Here is a 13,688-nt window from a genome sequence, read left to right on the forward strand (position 1 = left end):
GGCTTAGCAACTTCATCTGCCAGTTCCCTCAGGACCTGCAGGTGCATCTCATCAGGTCCCATGAGCTCGTGCACCTCAGGTTCTTTAAATGGTCTCAAACCTGATCTTCTCCTGTAGTGAGCAGTTCTTCATTCTCCTGCTTTGGCACAATGACTTAGAGAAGAATCTACCTGTAAGAATCAGAACCTCCCTGGCTTTTTGTTTGAGCTGCCCAATTTGTGTTTCGTTAGGACTGAAAAATAACTGTTCTTCGAGTATAGAATGCAGTTTTCAAAAGTGCAATCCTTGTGCTTCTGTGTAAAACAAACACATTAATTTGAATTGATCTGAATCTCTGGGCTGATCTGAACTCTAGGTATGTCCCATATGTATCTTAATACATGTCTTTGCTTGTGTAGGATATTGGTCGTGTTACTGAACCTCCCAAGTTAAATGAGGCAGTAAATGAAGTTTACATCACTTACAACAGCAGTACTCCTTGTCAGATAAACAACAAATTGAACTATACTTCTCTTATTATATTTCACTGCAGCCAAGGAACTAGTCTGGTAAGACATCTATTAAACTTGTGTTGATATTGGAGTGCAATGGGAAGTGGGTAGTAACCAGTGTTAGCTTTTCTAAAACTAAATCAAGGAATTGTTTATAGCGTGTAAGGATGGACATGTTTCAACAAGGAATATACATAATATTTGTATTCTAAACTACTTAAATACTTAGTATTTGTATTCTTAACTGGTCAAAATTTCATAGAGTGCATGAACTTTAGGCTTGAGAGTAGCAGCTTCTTATGGTTTCAAGGATCAAATTCCACTGAAGTAGTGTAGCGATAACTTATTGCTGGCGTTAAACTTAATGCTGTATTGCACCTTGTCTAGGTCCAAAAGCTTGTACTTGTACCACAAACTGGCACAAGAACCAGTATAACTGTAAACCCATTACTGTGAAATGTTTCCGCTGTGTTGTAACTCTTTCCATAATCTTACACAGCTTTAAAAATTTGCATTTAGGTACTTATGTGTTTATTCTGTGGTGACACCTGAACACTAAATGGAGATTGCATGGTGGTGAGAATCTAACACTTGAGTTTTTTGGATGCTTTAACAAGCTGTAGAGAAACACTTGGGTATGATGTTTGACAAACTAGAGCAGGGGTATCAAACTCATTTTCACCGGGGGCCATATCAGCCTCACATAACTACTCCTACATTTATCCAGTTGTAAAATTACATTGGGACCTTTGAAGGCAACTGCGAGTAGAGGTTGTTGCAGATACTCAGTGAAACCATTTTCCATCAACATGGGGTGTGAGCTGAAACCCTAGGCAGCTCTGAATATTACACAGGCCATACTTAAATTTTTATTTAATATTTTAACAAAAGACACAGCATTGTTTCGAAACCTTAGCTCTGTGAACTTTCTTAATGTTGTCTGCCATGGAGAAACACAGTTCCCTCACGCTTTTTTTCCTGCTTGCAATTAAGCCGAACATCAAAATCTTGACCCTAATTAATGAGAGAGCTTGCATACTTCAATTACTGCTTTGGTTGTTCTCTGGAGATGGGTAGAATGTCCTTCACTTTTGTTTTTTTGATACTACTTATAGTATGAAGGTGTGCTGTTTGTCCTACAGTCAGTCTGGCCTCAGTAATAACTGAGGTTGTCTGTTGGAGGTGGTGGGGGGGGTTGGGGTGGTGAAAATACAGAAAGAAGAACAAACTTTCCAACAACTGAACCTAATACATCTTACTGTGTTCTTTGGTAACAGGGCAAGCCAAAGATGATACAGAAACTTGACTGCAGTTTTGTGTTTGAGTGGGAAACTCCGGTTGTATGTCCTGATAGAGTGAAAACTTCAGGCTGCTCTGTGACTGATGAACAGCTACACTATACTTTTAACCTGACCAGCCTTTCTGGAAGATCATTTGAGGTAATGCCTTCTGGTGGTGTGTGTGTTTTTTGTTTTTGTTTGTTTGTTTTGTGTGTGTGTGTTGTGGTTTGTGTTTTGGTTTTTTAATTTTTATTAATTAATTTATTTAAATTGCCTAACACAGTGAACATTTAAAAACTGAAGCAGGGGTTTCTTTTGAGCATCCTGGGGTGTGAGTGGAAACTGAAGCATGTGCTGCAGCTGTGGTCAGTGTTGATGTTTGGCCTCTGACAAAGGGAATATTAGAGGGAATAACATCAGGTTTTTAATGTTTGAGGGAAATTAATGGATATACTGATGGGGAAAGGAAGAAGTCTTCACCTGTGACAGAATCCTGAACATGAAAACAGGCCTAGTGAACAGACTATATCCTTGGTCCTGCGGGTGGACTCTGTGTGCAGTTTTGCCATATTAAGGAAGGCCAGATTTGCAAAATTATCGTATTTTCTTCATTATGCAAGTACTGCATGAGACTTGCTTTATAAGGCACTCAGTCGTTCTTTGTAAGTATTGACTGTAGGCTTTGAGGCAACCTTGTTTGTGATCCTTCTCTATGTCCGCACAGGTATTTTCTGGAGCCAACAGTTACCATGTCGGCGTGTGCAGTAAAGCAGCAGACTTGCCCCAGGGAAAATGCAAAGATGGAGCAGTATGTCTGACATCCGAAAGTGGTGCATCATCTTTTGGAAACATAAAGGAAATGAAAATGGACTATAGCCACCAGGATGAAACTGTCATCTTGCAGTATACAGGAGGTGATCGGTGCCCTCCAGGTGAGATTGAAGCAGACCCATTCTTTATGCAAAAACTTGTCAGCTTTTTTCTAACTTTTAAAATACAAGGTTTTGTTGTGGTATCATGGAAGCAACATGGCTTTTGAATACATTAATAGAAATGTGGTTTCATTAAATCACATGCACCATATTAATGTGCAACATCAACATGTATCTTCTAGAAAAGAGTGCAGTTTTTCTGTAGGGATGATCATAGCTGATTGTACACTACATTCTAGTTTTGTAATTGGGTTTAGACTCAATATTTCAGTATTTCTGTTGTCTGCCTCTGCTTATGACTCTTCTTTAGTATTAAAGTGTAGGCTTTGAATACAGTCCTGCGTATGGATATACCTGCTATTCTACTGCATGTTAAGAGGATATACCTTTCCTTCCCAGTGACTGAAAAAGGAGAGCTTTGTGTGTTCCCCTTCACGTACAAAGGGAAGAGCTATGAGGAATGTATTACAGAAGAAAAGAACAGGCTGTGGTGTGCTACAACTGAAAACTACCAGGGAGATGGAAAGTGGGGATTTTGTAGTAACGGTAAGAACTTCCTATACTCTGTGAGCAGTGTCTGAGCCAATGCAGGGAGTTGGCCATTATCAGACTGGGCACAAGACCTCTGGTGCAATACAGTGGAAGTAAAGGGGTAGGAGTGCGCAAGACAAGGACTCTATGGGACAAATCTGACCTTACTTGAGTGAATGAGCCAAAATACTTTTGAAATAAAAAGCTCATGTCTTTAGATCATGAGTGTTTGGGTTATGAGTGGTCACTCTGCTTTGGTGGAGATCATTTGTTTTGGAAGGAACACTACTTTCCAAAAAGCATGACAGGTAACCCAGGGAATAAAAATGCTAGGTAAAGCATTTGTGCCTCTTTGCTTTCTGAAACAATACCTGATCAAAACTTTTGCTGATACCACAGAATTACTACACTGAAATCCATACCTGCCTGAAATCCTCTCATGAAGTATATTTCTTTTTTTTTTTAATTCCAACCTTCCCCCTTACAGCAACTGCAAGGAGGGAATCTACCATTATCTTCACGTGCGATGAAAATGCTGGTGTTGGGAGACCTTACCTTCTGAGTGAGACACTTGGCTGTGCTGTGACATTTGAATGGAAGACTCAGGCTGTTTGTCCTCCCAAGAAGATGGATTGCAAGTTTGTCCAAAAACACAGAACTTATGACTTGAGAATGCTCTCTTCCCTGACGGGGTCGTGGATCTTCTTCCACAATGGGAACTCGTGAGTAATGAGCAACTCTCAGGGAGCAGCTTGCTAATCAATGCAGTTGAAGTTGTAATGTGATATAGTACTTCTGTTTTGTCCCTGTTCAGAGCCTGGTTAAATTGCTGGCAGTGTCTTAAAACTGTTGATGCTTAACACTGCATATAGGCAAAAAAACATAAAGGAACCATCTTATCTAAGGAGGATGAATAGTTACCATCTTCTGTCTATTGGTAACCCTTTTTAAAGGATAAGTAAGTCTAAACTAAAAGCCTTTTAAAGGCTTTTTTTCTTAAACTGCTAACTTAACAAAGTATAATAATTTGTAGTTTAAATGCAATTTTTTAGATTCTTAGTCACGTTGAACAAATATCTTAATGACTTAGTTTCTGTCTTTTGACTCAAGTGTGTAACTTTTTGACTAAAGTTTTAAGTAGGTCTTTTTTTCCCTCCATTCCTCTAAGCATCAACTTAAAGGAAAATATGAATGGCAGGAAGTCATCAACCTCTCCAACCTTCTTCTTCCAGTTAGCAAATAGAAATGAACTGGCAAGGATGAGAGCAACTAATTATAAACTTATGATAAACAGTAGGGTAACAGAACTGTTTCATTCACTGCCTCAATACTAGCTCCTCTGTTTTAATAGAACTTAACTGGTATAGCTCTAAAGAGATGCTGAATTTGGGATAGTACTTTAACCTTTATAGCTGAAAAAACTTTTGGGTGTTTCTTGACTCAGTTCAAATTTTTAGTTTTGACCTAGATCAAAATTAACTAGTGAACTGATCTGGTATATGATCAATTTTGTTTTGCACAGAGTCATTTACTTGATAGTTAGAACTAGTCTGCTAAAGCTTGGTATGTGCCTTATTCTGTTAGCTAATTAAAGCGTTTAGTTTATTTCAACCTAGCTAGCTTTCCATGACGATTCTGAAGCTTATATCTCACTTTTTCAGTTTAACCTAAATTAATGTTAAAGAACTTTTGTCTACCTTGTTCTCTTTAGGTACTATGTGAATCTCTGTCAGAGGGTACATGAGGGACCCACAGGCTGCCCTGAAAGAGCCAGTATTTGCAGGAAGAGCAACAACGGAGATGTTCAAGTTCTTGGACTTGTTCATACACAGAAGCTGAATGTGACAGGTAGCATTACTTTTGTTCCTGTAGAGAGCTAGAGATGGCTATAGTGTTTCTTAAATTACGGTGAAGCCTTTATTTTGAAATATCTTTACCAATTAATCTTCTATTTAAAAACGAAAGCAGTAAACGCTACTACTCAAAAGTGGTGTTTAAGCCATGAGAAAACACTGAAGCAAATAAACAATCTTGTCACTAAAACTGTAAAAAGCGAGTTGTCCATCAAGAAACTCTTTTTTACAGTGAGGGTGGCTCTGTACTGGCACAGGCTGCCCGAAGAAGTTGTAGAGTCTCTGACCTTGGAGATCCTCAAAAGCTGTCTAGACATGGGCCTGGGCACCCAGCTCAAGGTGGCCTTTCTTGAGCAAGGGCTTTGGACCAGATGGTGTCCAGCAGTCCTTTCCAACCTCAACCACTTTGTGATTCTATAATTGTAGGAGGAAGAATTATTTTTGTTCATCCTGTATTGAAAGACTTGTTCTATATCCACTATTTTTTCCATTAAGGGAGGATGTGAAAGATGACTAATTGGCTTCACTCTTTAAAAAAAAGTATTAAAAAAAATCTCAACCTTACTCAAGCTTTCAGTTTCAGGAATATTTTTAAAATTGCTGCTGAGGGAAATTTTCAATCCAGCTGCAAAAACAATGGGATGTATTGCATGTGTTTATTGCCCGAGTTCATTTGTAAATGGATATCTTCATTTACTCTTACGTTTAAAAAATGATGTATTAAATGTAGACATTTGTTATGGCCATACTGGTGACCTGAACACACAGTATGATGTAAATAGAGGTGTTTGAGGAGTGTGTTTTAAATGATCATAAGTGTGAAGGCCTCTAATTACTGAAGTGCTGTAATTGATATATGGTCTGTGCTGAGAGGGGAAAAAAAAAATCCCAGAAGCTAATCTGAAGTAATGAAGCCTGGAGAAATGAGCAAAGGGAATTTCTGACAGCCGTTTACAAAAACCTTGAGTGTCACCATTTTTTTTTCTTCTAGGTGATACAGTGTATATTAGTTATTCCAGTGGGCAGGAATGTAGGAAAAACAAGAAAGTAACAACAATTATAGAACTGAAGTGTGCAAAAACAGTTGGCATGCCCATGCTGCAGAGGTGAGTAACAAATTAACATACCACTTTTCTTCATGATTTATTCCTTTGTCCCTCTCTAGTAAACTCTGTCTTGGGACAGTGACTGTCTGTTCTGTTGGATAGTCCCTAAAACAATCCTGGGTCTGTACTTGTAAGATGTGGATCTTCTGGAGTTTCTGCACCTGTTCACTTCCACAAATGTTTGCATTCTGCATTTGTTTTAAAATTTCCAGGCAAAAACTTAAGTGTTTTACTTCGGAATTAGACAGTGCTGGGACGCTCTTGTTTTCAATGTCAGTTGTAGTACAACCACCCTTAACTTTGTTCAAAATCTGTTTAGTAGAGAACACTTACTGTGTATATATGATTGAGCTAATAAAACGTGGTTTCTTGTTGCCTCATACAGATTATTTAACTAGAAACTGTCCAAAGTGAGGTACATGTGCATGATCACAAATACTAAGCAAGCTTGACGGCTTTTTGCTTAGTTGCGCTTTGCTTAACTGTATATTGTTTGTAGAATTGGGAAACTCAGCAATATGCTTTGTATGAGTGAAAGAAATAGGCAGCAAAATCTGACTAGCTTATACTCCTTGTCCTAAATAATGTGCAGCACATTAAAGCTACCAAGAGAAGCCTGACATATTTGTTAGCTAAAACACTTTGATAAAACCCTCTGATACACTGTGTGATTTCTGGAACTTTTGAAGGAGGAAGTTCAAGTGCAGCCAGGTCTTTTTAGATCTTGGAACTGCAGAGAAGTGCAGTGCAACTATTCAAGTGGGGTTTTTTGAGTGCTAGTTCACTATTTTAGCTGCTTCTTGGCACAATGCTTAGGCAGGACATTCCCATGCATGGGTTAGCAGCTGTGTGTCTTCCCTTTCTCAAGATACTAAGCACTTGTTACTGTTTCCTGGAATCATGACGTGTCTTTTATTTGGTAGGATTGATGAAGAAAACTGTGCTTACTACATCACTTGGGACACACGTGCAGCTTGTGCTGTGAAGCAGCAGGAGGTAGAGGTGGTGAATGGAACAGTTATTAATCCTGCAACTGGCAAAAACTTCTCTTTAGGGGATGTTTATTACAAGTAAGTAAAAAAAAAAAAAAAAACCAAACCAAAAACCAAACCAAACCAAAACAAACAACCCTCAAAAACCTGAAACAAGAAAACCACAACACCTTAGTCCTGTAGAACTGTACTGCAAGAAGAGAGAGCTTGGTGTGAGTATTCTTAGTTGTCAAGTGGAAATAGCACTGAATTCACTGTGTGCTGATGACCGAATTAAAGGACTGTTTAATAGTGTAGCTCACAGCTGGGCTTATAGCTTTGAGCCTGTGTGTACTCAAGACTATTCTAAAGACTGCACATACTCACCTTCCTGTTAGATCTCTTTATTGTGAGGTATTGCTGTCTTCCATAGGGTGTAGACATCAGTGCCCAAGAATTTGATGTTTTTCACCCAGACTACTCCTTGGTTTTTTAAATAGCACCTTTCTGCTCAGAAGATCCATATGGAAGTAGGAACCCACGCTTCAGAAGCCTTAGAAGTGAGGAAGGACAGCTCTTGGAGGAATGGTCAAGTGTGATTGAATTCAAGAGAGGGAGGGAAAGACCAGCAGTTACACTGGACTACACAGTGTGTGTAACCAGGTCCAGAATCTCTTATAAACTACTATATTTAATGCCAATGCTAGTGTTATGGTAGGAAATCTGCCTATTCCAGTGCTATGAGAAGAATAAACTTTCTGCTTGCAGGACATAAACCATATTTGAGCAAGGTCAGCCTTTGAGCAGACGGCAAGAACAAATAGCTGAGAATCTCAGACCATTCTAATTGTAAATAGTGTTTAGGTAACACTTATGGTAGAACTACTTACCCTTCTAGAGAGGACAGCTAAGATATGCGATTTATTAATATCATAGCTACAGAGCACACAATATGGTTCTTAAGATCAGTAGGCTAGCTTGTGTATGAGCTGCTGAATCATGCTTTTGTCTCCAGTTTATCTTAATCCTTTGGAGGTATTTACATGTTCACATACCCATTGAGGGCATTAAAACCAGAAAAGTTTACTTTTGTGCTTTCTTAGATTAGATTTATGCTAAATATAATCCTCATTTGCTATGTTTAGGGAGGAAGCCCCAGTCCTGCATGTTTTCTGGTTGCTGGATCAGTCACTCCAACTTGCTCTGGAATCCCATAGTGGTAGCAGCTGCCACTGGTGCCAGTCTTATGTCTTGGAAATAATCTAAATCTGAGAGTTCAGACTTAAGGATAGCCCGGCCCTCTGTTTCCACAGGTTGTATACGGCTTCTGGTGACATACGGACAAATGGCGATAAATATGTATATGACATTCAACTTTCTGGTATCAGAAACTCAAGTTTCCCAGAATGCTCTGGAGCAAACATCTGCCAGGTTAAAACTAATGAACGTCGCTTTCGGAGAATTGGTTCTGCCACAAACGCTAGATATTATGTTGAGGGTAAGTATTTGCCTTACTAACCAGCATTGCTTGATACTCTGTGTGAATTGCTTCATCAGAAAATGGTTCTTGTTTCACAACCTCTGTACTAATCCATTTTTGTAAAGGTATGCAGAGTCTGTCTAGCAGAATTTAGGCTGTTTTTTTTTTTCTTATTGTGTAAGCTCAGTTGCAAATGTGGCCTTAATGGGCTTTGGGCTTGACACTTGTTTAAAGACTTTGGTAGAAACAATGTGATATGTAATAGAAGGCTTGGTCCCCTGATTTCCTCTGTGCTTGTGCTGCATAAGCAGTGATCTCCCTTACCTGGCTGCTGCTTCTTGTGAAGTAGCCCACTGTTCCGTAGCAACTGATGGGATCAGCTATGTGAAAGTATAAGCTCACCTGCAGATACTGCAGAGTGTAAGCTGTTACTGCAGAACAAATGCATAACTTTCCAGAGTGTAGTGTTAATAATGTTCTCAAGGAAGTAGTCAAACTACAAGGTTTTCTTCTCTTTGTAGATGATGACTTGGATGTCATATTTTCATCAGACTCCAGATGCGGTAAAGATAAATCAAAGTTTGTGTCTTCAACCATTTTCTTCCACTGCAGTCCACAAGTAAAGGAAGGCATCCCCGAGTTCCTTCATGAGACAGCAGATTGCCAGTACTTATTTACCTGGTACACAGCTGCTGTGTGTCCATTAATGTGAGTAGTTAACCATTTTCTGAAAGAAGCTCCTGTCAGCACTTTTCAGCTAAAGGCTTTTTTGTATTTGTTTATCACAGTGATTGTGAAAAAATGAACAGCTAAAAAAGCAGTAGACTCATGAGTGGGTGGAATTGGTGTTCATGTATGTAATTTTTGACACCTGACAGCTAAATAAAAGCTTGCCAAGTTGATCTGGACATAAAGCTGCTTGTTTGCATGGGAAATGGAGAGGCAGGGTAGAATTTAATATTGTTGTTCTAAGTAAAACATACTGTAGCTAGCAGAACATGCTGTTTCATGCTATGAAGAGAAGTAACCAGTATTTGGGTAAGGCTTTTTCCCTCTTTGCCTTACTTTCTGGAAGACTTTAAAGTCATGACAAAGACTGGCCTTTGTCTACCTACTTCTTTAGGCTGGAGTGAAAATCATTACAGATCTTAGAGGAATAATGAGGTATTTCTGCAAATAATTATGATCATCTTGTGTACAGATCCAAAAAGGAGTAATGAGGTGACAGTGTTAAAAGCACAGTGACTGTATCTAGGTGCTTACCGGCATTCCTGACATGTAGGCAGCCTCACTGTGAAGAATGGAGTGGCTCCTTCTAGGACTGTTCACTTTCTGGCTGCTAGCCTCAAGACACAGGGAAACTGTTTATTCTGGTTTAAACAGACATTTAACTATTGAGGTCTATGTAGTGCCATAGTCAACTGGAAGGTAAATACTTGCTGTAACTCTTGCAGCTTGCTCAGGTGCAAGTTTGTTTCTAAAATAGCACCTCTGTGTGGACAGCTGCTGCTGTGTAGGCTCTAGGGTGCCTAATCATGCACTTCAATCTTGACCATAATCAGTTTTATGTTCTGTTGGAAAGCATACCAGGATGTAGGCACAGTACATACATTTTTCTTTTTTTCAGTGATTTTTTTTTTCTTAAAACGAAATGCCCTGAATTCAGTTCTTTATAGCTGTTAGGTAGGACTGATAGAATGGTGTGGTGCATTTATTTTCTTTGAATCTGCTGTTTCTAATCCAGTTTGATGAAAGTGGTCAATAGATCTTACTCATCCTTTTATTCCCAATTTACGTTATTAGATCAACCAGTGATCCAGGAAGCAATGAGCGCCAGACTGATCAGGAGGCCCAAGTACATAAAGGCCTTTCAAGGAGAAGTCAGGCTGTTGGTGCTGTGCTGAGCGTCCTCCTGGTGGTTCTCACTGCATGCCTAATAATCTTGCTGTTCTACAAAAAAGAGAGGAGGTAAGAAATGATTCATAGGCTTTAGAAGTTTATTTCGTAGGACTTCCTTCAGTGAAAGGGAAGTAGTGAACTTCAGAGATTTAAGTTCTGTTTTTCAGTTGGCAGCATCAACTGTCAAACCACTGTGTTTTTTCAAATTCCCCATTGCTGCCTGAAGGTCCATGTAAAAGGAGCTGGAGTACACAATTGAATTGGGCTGTCTCTATTGTGGACAACTGCTAAGTAAGGAGGATAAAACAATGTGACAATATTGTTAGTGTTTGATATCTGTTTCTTTTTATGATGTCAAGCTGGAACCATAAAACAGCAGCAAGGAACAAAGTGCAAGTCCTGCTGATTCTCTGCTTTCCAGACAAGTTTTTGGGTTTTTTTTTGGTTTTGCCTTAGACATAAAGGCCAGAGGTGTTTCAGAACAGTCACCTTGAAGCTGTGGTGAGGGGGAAGATGTGCATTGTCATGGACTGAATTTTGTTAATTACAGTGGTTCAGGATCAAGTGTCACAATGTGATAGATTGCAGCTTGCTTGGTGAAGTACTTTATGTAAAAATCCAGTGAAGAAAAGTGAGGGCTAACAGGGGAATATGGTCTCCCTAATGCAGTATTCTTCCTCTTCTTTAGGGAAATTGTAATAAACAAGATAACGAACTGCTGCAGAAGAACATCTGGGGTTTCCTACAAATACACAAAGGTAATAATACAGTGGCAAAATTGAAGGTTTTGTTTCCTGTCAAGTTTTCCTAATATGAAGCTTTTATTAGTAAATAAACCCCATTAATTCCTGGTGGTTTCAGTGCATGCAAACCATACTGTGTGGCTCCAGGAAAGCCGCATAGCTGAGATATCTACATTCATATTGTGAAATGGGTAAGGGGGTTAGAGTGGATGAATGAAGAGCAGTCCGTAAATAGCCAAATAACACAAATCTGCAGGAAGATAAAGTGAAAAAGCGATAAAGCAGCATGCTATTGCAGTATAATAGCCTTATGACTAAGTTAATCCCAAGGCCATGTGTGGTGTGAGGTCTGACAGTTGTGGAGATTGGCATGTGGCAGAGCCTAGAGTGGCATACAAAGTTTCGTCTTGCATTTCTTTTCTTGTGGTGTGTTGTGTTTTTTTTTTTGCAGATAAGCAGTGAAGAAGAAGCTAATGAGAATGAAACAGAGTGGCTTATGGAGGAAGTCACAGCACCAAATCAAAGAACAGCAAAAGGAGTGCAGGAGAATGGTCACATTACTACCAAGTCTGTTACATCTGAAGCCTTTACCTCTCTCCATGTGGATGACCTGGACAGTGAGGATGAAGTGTTAACCATTCCAGATGTAAAGATTCAGACAGGAAGAGGACTCAACAAGAGCAAGCACCCACAAAAGAAGCCACCCAATCTTGGGAGTGATGATAAAGCTTATTTGCTGAATGGGGGAAAGGAAAGGAAAGCAAAAGCCAAGCCAGGCCAGCAGCAGGCACAGAACTCTACAAATACAGTATCGTTTCATGATGATAGTGATGAGGACTTGTTGAATATTTAATAACCCCTCTTGTGCCTAATCAAGTATATATAGAGAGAATATAAATAACAGGACAACATTTCCAACCAAATATGAGGACTTCAGCCTGAAAGATTTTTCTGAATTTTGCCTTTAACAAGAAACCATTGAAAAGGGAAGAAGAGAGAGATTTGTTGGTTGTTTACAATGATCTGTTCAGTAATGACTGGATTTCTAAGATCCAGTTGGCTGAGTTAGGTTGACTCTCTCTAGCCAGGACACTTTTTCTTTTAAGCCTCAGCATAGGTGTTAAGTGCTTGCTTAAAAAAGAGAGAACTTTGAAAGGAAAGGATTAAGATTTAATGAACCCCCTGGCTCCAGAGACTCAAGTTATCTGACTACTAGCATTTTAACTCCTTGTATTTATTGATCCTCACTACTCAGGTTTGCTTAATAGCAACATGTTCTTCCTGCCGGCAGGGTATTATTCCATGGGTTCACCCATCGTAAGACAAGGAAAAATATAATTTTTGTGTGTTGGGATGATTTGATGTAAATTTTGGAACTGGTCTAATTTATCCTGTAAATTTGAATATCCTTTCTAATTTAAACAGATCATTGGTTCAAAGGTATTGACTGAAAGGTACAACTCTGTATAGCTTTAGCCTGAAATGATTGCTGTTCTTTGCATGACATTTTTTGGTACTAGTCATATGACTGACTTCATCAGTATTTGCCTAAGCAGCTGACAAGCACCCAAAGATTTTTTTTTTTTCCCCTAGATTATGGCTGGACTAGGCCAGCTGCATTGACAACCAGAGTTTCCAAGGATGTAGAGGCAGAATTCCTATAATACAATCTGACTGCCCAGTTTGTAATCACCAAGAAAAGCCCAGAAACTAGAGGAGCCCTAGTTGGCACAATGCCTCTCTTGTACTAATTAAAAAAAAAATTGGGCCAATGGTTTTTGATAGCCTAAGTTATAGCTCTTATGCTATGGTCCTGGCCATGGTAATTGATTTGAAATGTTGCTGGCAATGAATGCAAGGCAAATTTCCTCTAGCAGCCTCGCTTTTCTCCAGGTGTTTCCTAAATTAAGTTATGGGCAATGACAGGGTTTCAAAGCATTGTACAAGTACATGCATTGGGCAGAATTTTTTGAAACTTTTCATTGTTCCTTTTGGCTGGCTTACTCAGTTTCAACAATGGTTTCTTTTTATAAAAACTCCATTTTGAATCAAAATAGTGTAATATAAAGTATTCAGCAATTTCAATAAAAGGTATGAAGTGGGTATTCAAAATCCCACATCTTAAGTCTGGAATCTTTCTTACAGTAGTTGTGATGTTGCTCATCAGCCTGGTGATAACCCTTTTTTGCTGTGATAGCTAATATTTTAATAGTATCACTCAGATTATTGATGTTTGACAAATATCAGAACATATAGGTAATCCTCAGTGGTATATTCTTTCTTTTATCAGACTTGGGTTTTCTTCCTTTCGTATTGTTACCAGTGAAGCTGTAAATCACTTCAGCTAAAGCTGCATATGGTCATACTTTAAAAGCAGCATTTTTCATATTTCACATTAGGTT

General features: G+C 39.0%; 1 protein-coding gene across 1 annotated transcript in view; it reads left to right on the top strand.

Moving 5' to 3' along the window:
- The window catches only part of IGF2R (insulin like growth factor 2 receptor), a 59,339-nt gene extending 45,955 nt beyond the window's left edge, over positions 1-13,384 (top strand). The window contains exons 36-48 of the mRNA XM_065631146.1: positions 399-548; positions 1,769-1,930; positions 2,496-2,703; positions 3,103-3,249; positions 3,722-3,956; positions 4,946-5,082; positions 6,079-6,193; positions 7,117-7,263; positions 8,478-8,662; positions 9,166-9,352; positions 10,448-10,612; positions 11,232-11,301; positions 11,738-13,384. Coding sequence (XP_065487218.1) covers positions 399-548; positions 1,769-1,930; positions 2,496-2,703; positions 3,103-3,249; positions 3,722-3,956; positions 4,946-5,082; positions 6,079-6,193; positions 7,117-7,263; positions 8,478-8,662; positions 9,166-9,352; positions 10,448-10,612; positions 11,232-11,301; positions 11,738-12,139 — 2,310 coding nt within the window. The 3' untranslated portion in view covers positions 12,140-13,384. The remainder of the gene's footprint in view (positions 1-398; positions 549-1,768; positions 1,931-2,495; positions 2,704-3,102; positions 3,250-3,721; positions 3,957-4,945; positions 5,083-6,078; positions 6,194-7,116; positions 7,264-8,477; positions 8,663-9,165; positions 9,353-10,447; positions 10,613-11,231; positions 11,302-11,737) is intronic.
- The last annotated feature ends 304 nt before the right edge of the window (positions 13,385-13,688 follow it).

This window comes from Caloenas nicobarica, chromosome 3 (assembly GCF_036013445.1).
Source record: "Caloenas nicobarica isolate bCalNic1 chromosome 3, bCalNic1.hap1, whole genome shotgun sequence".
NCBI classification, from domain to species: domain Eukaryota; kingdom Metazoa; phylum Chordata; class Aves; order Columbiformes; family Columbidae; genus Caloenas; species Caloenas nicobarica.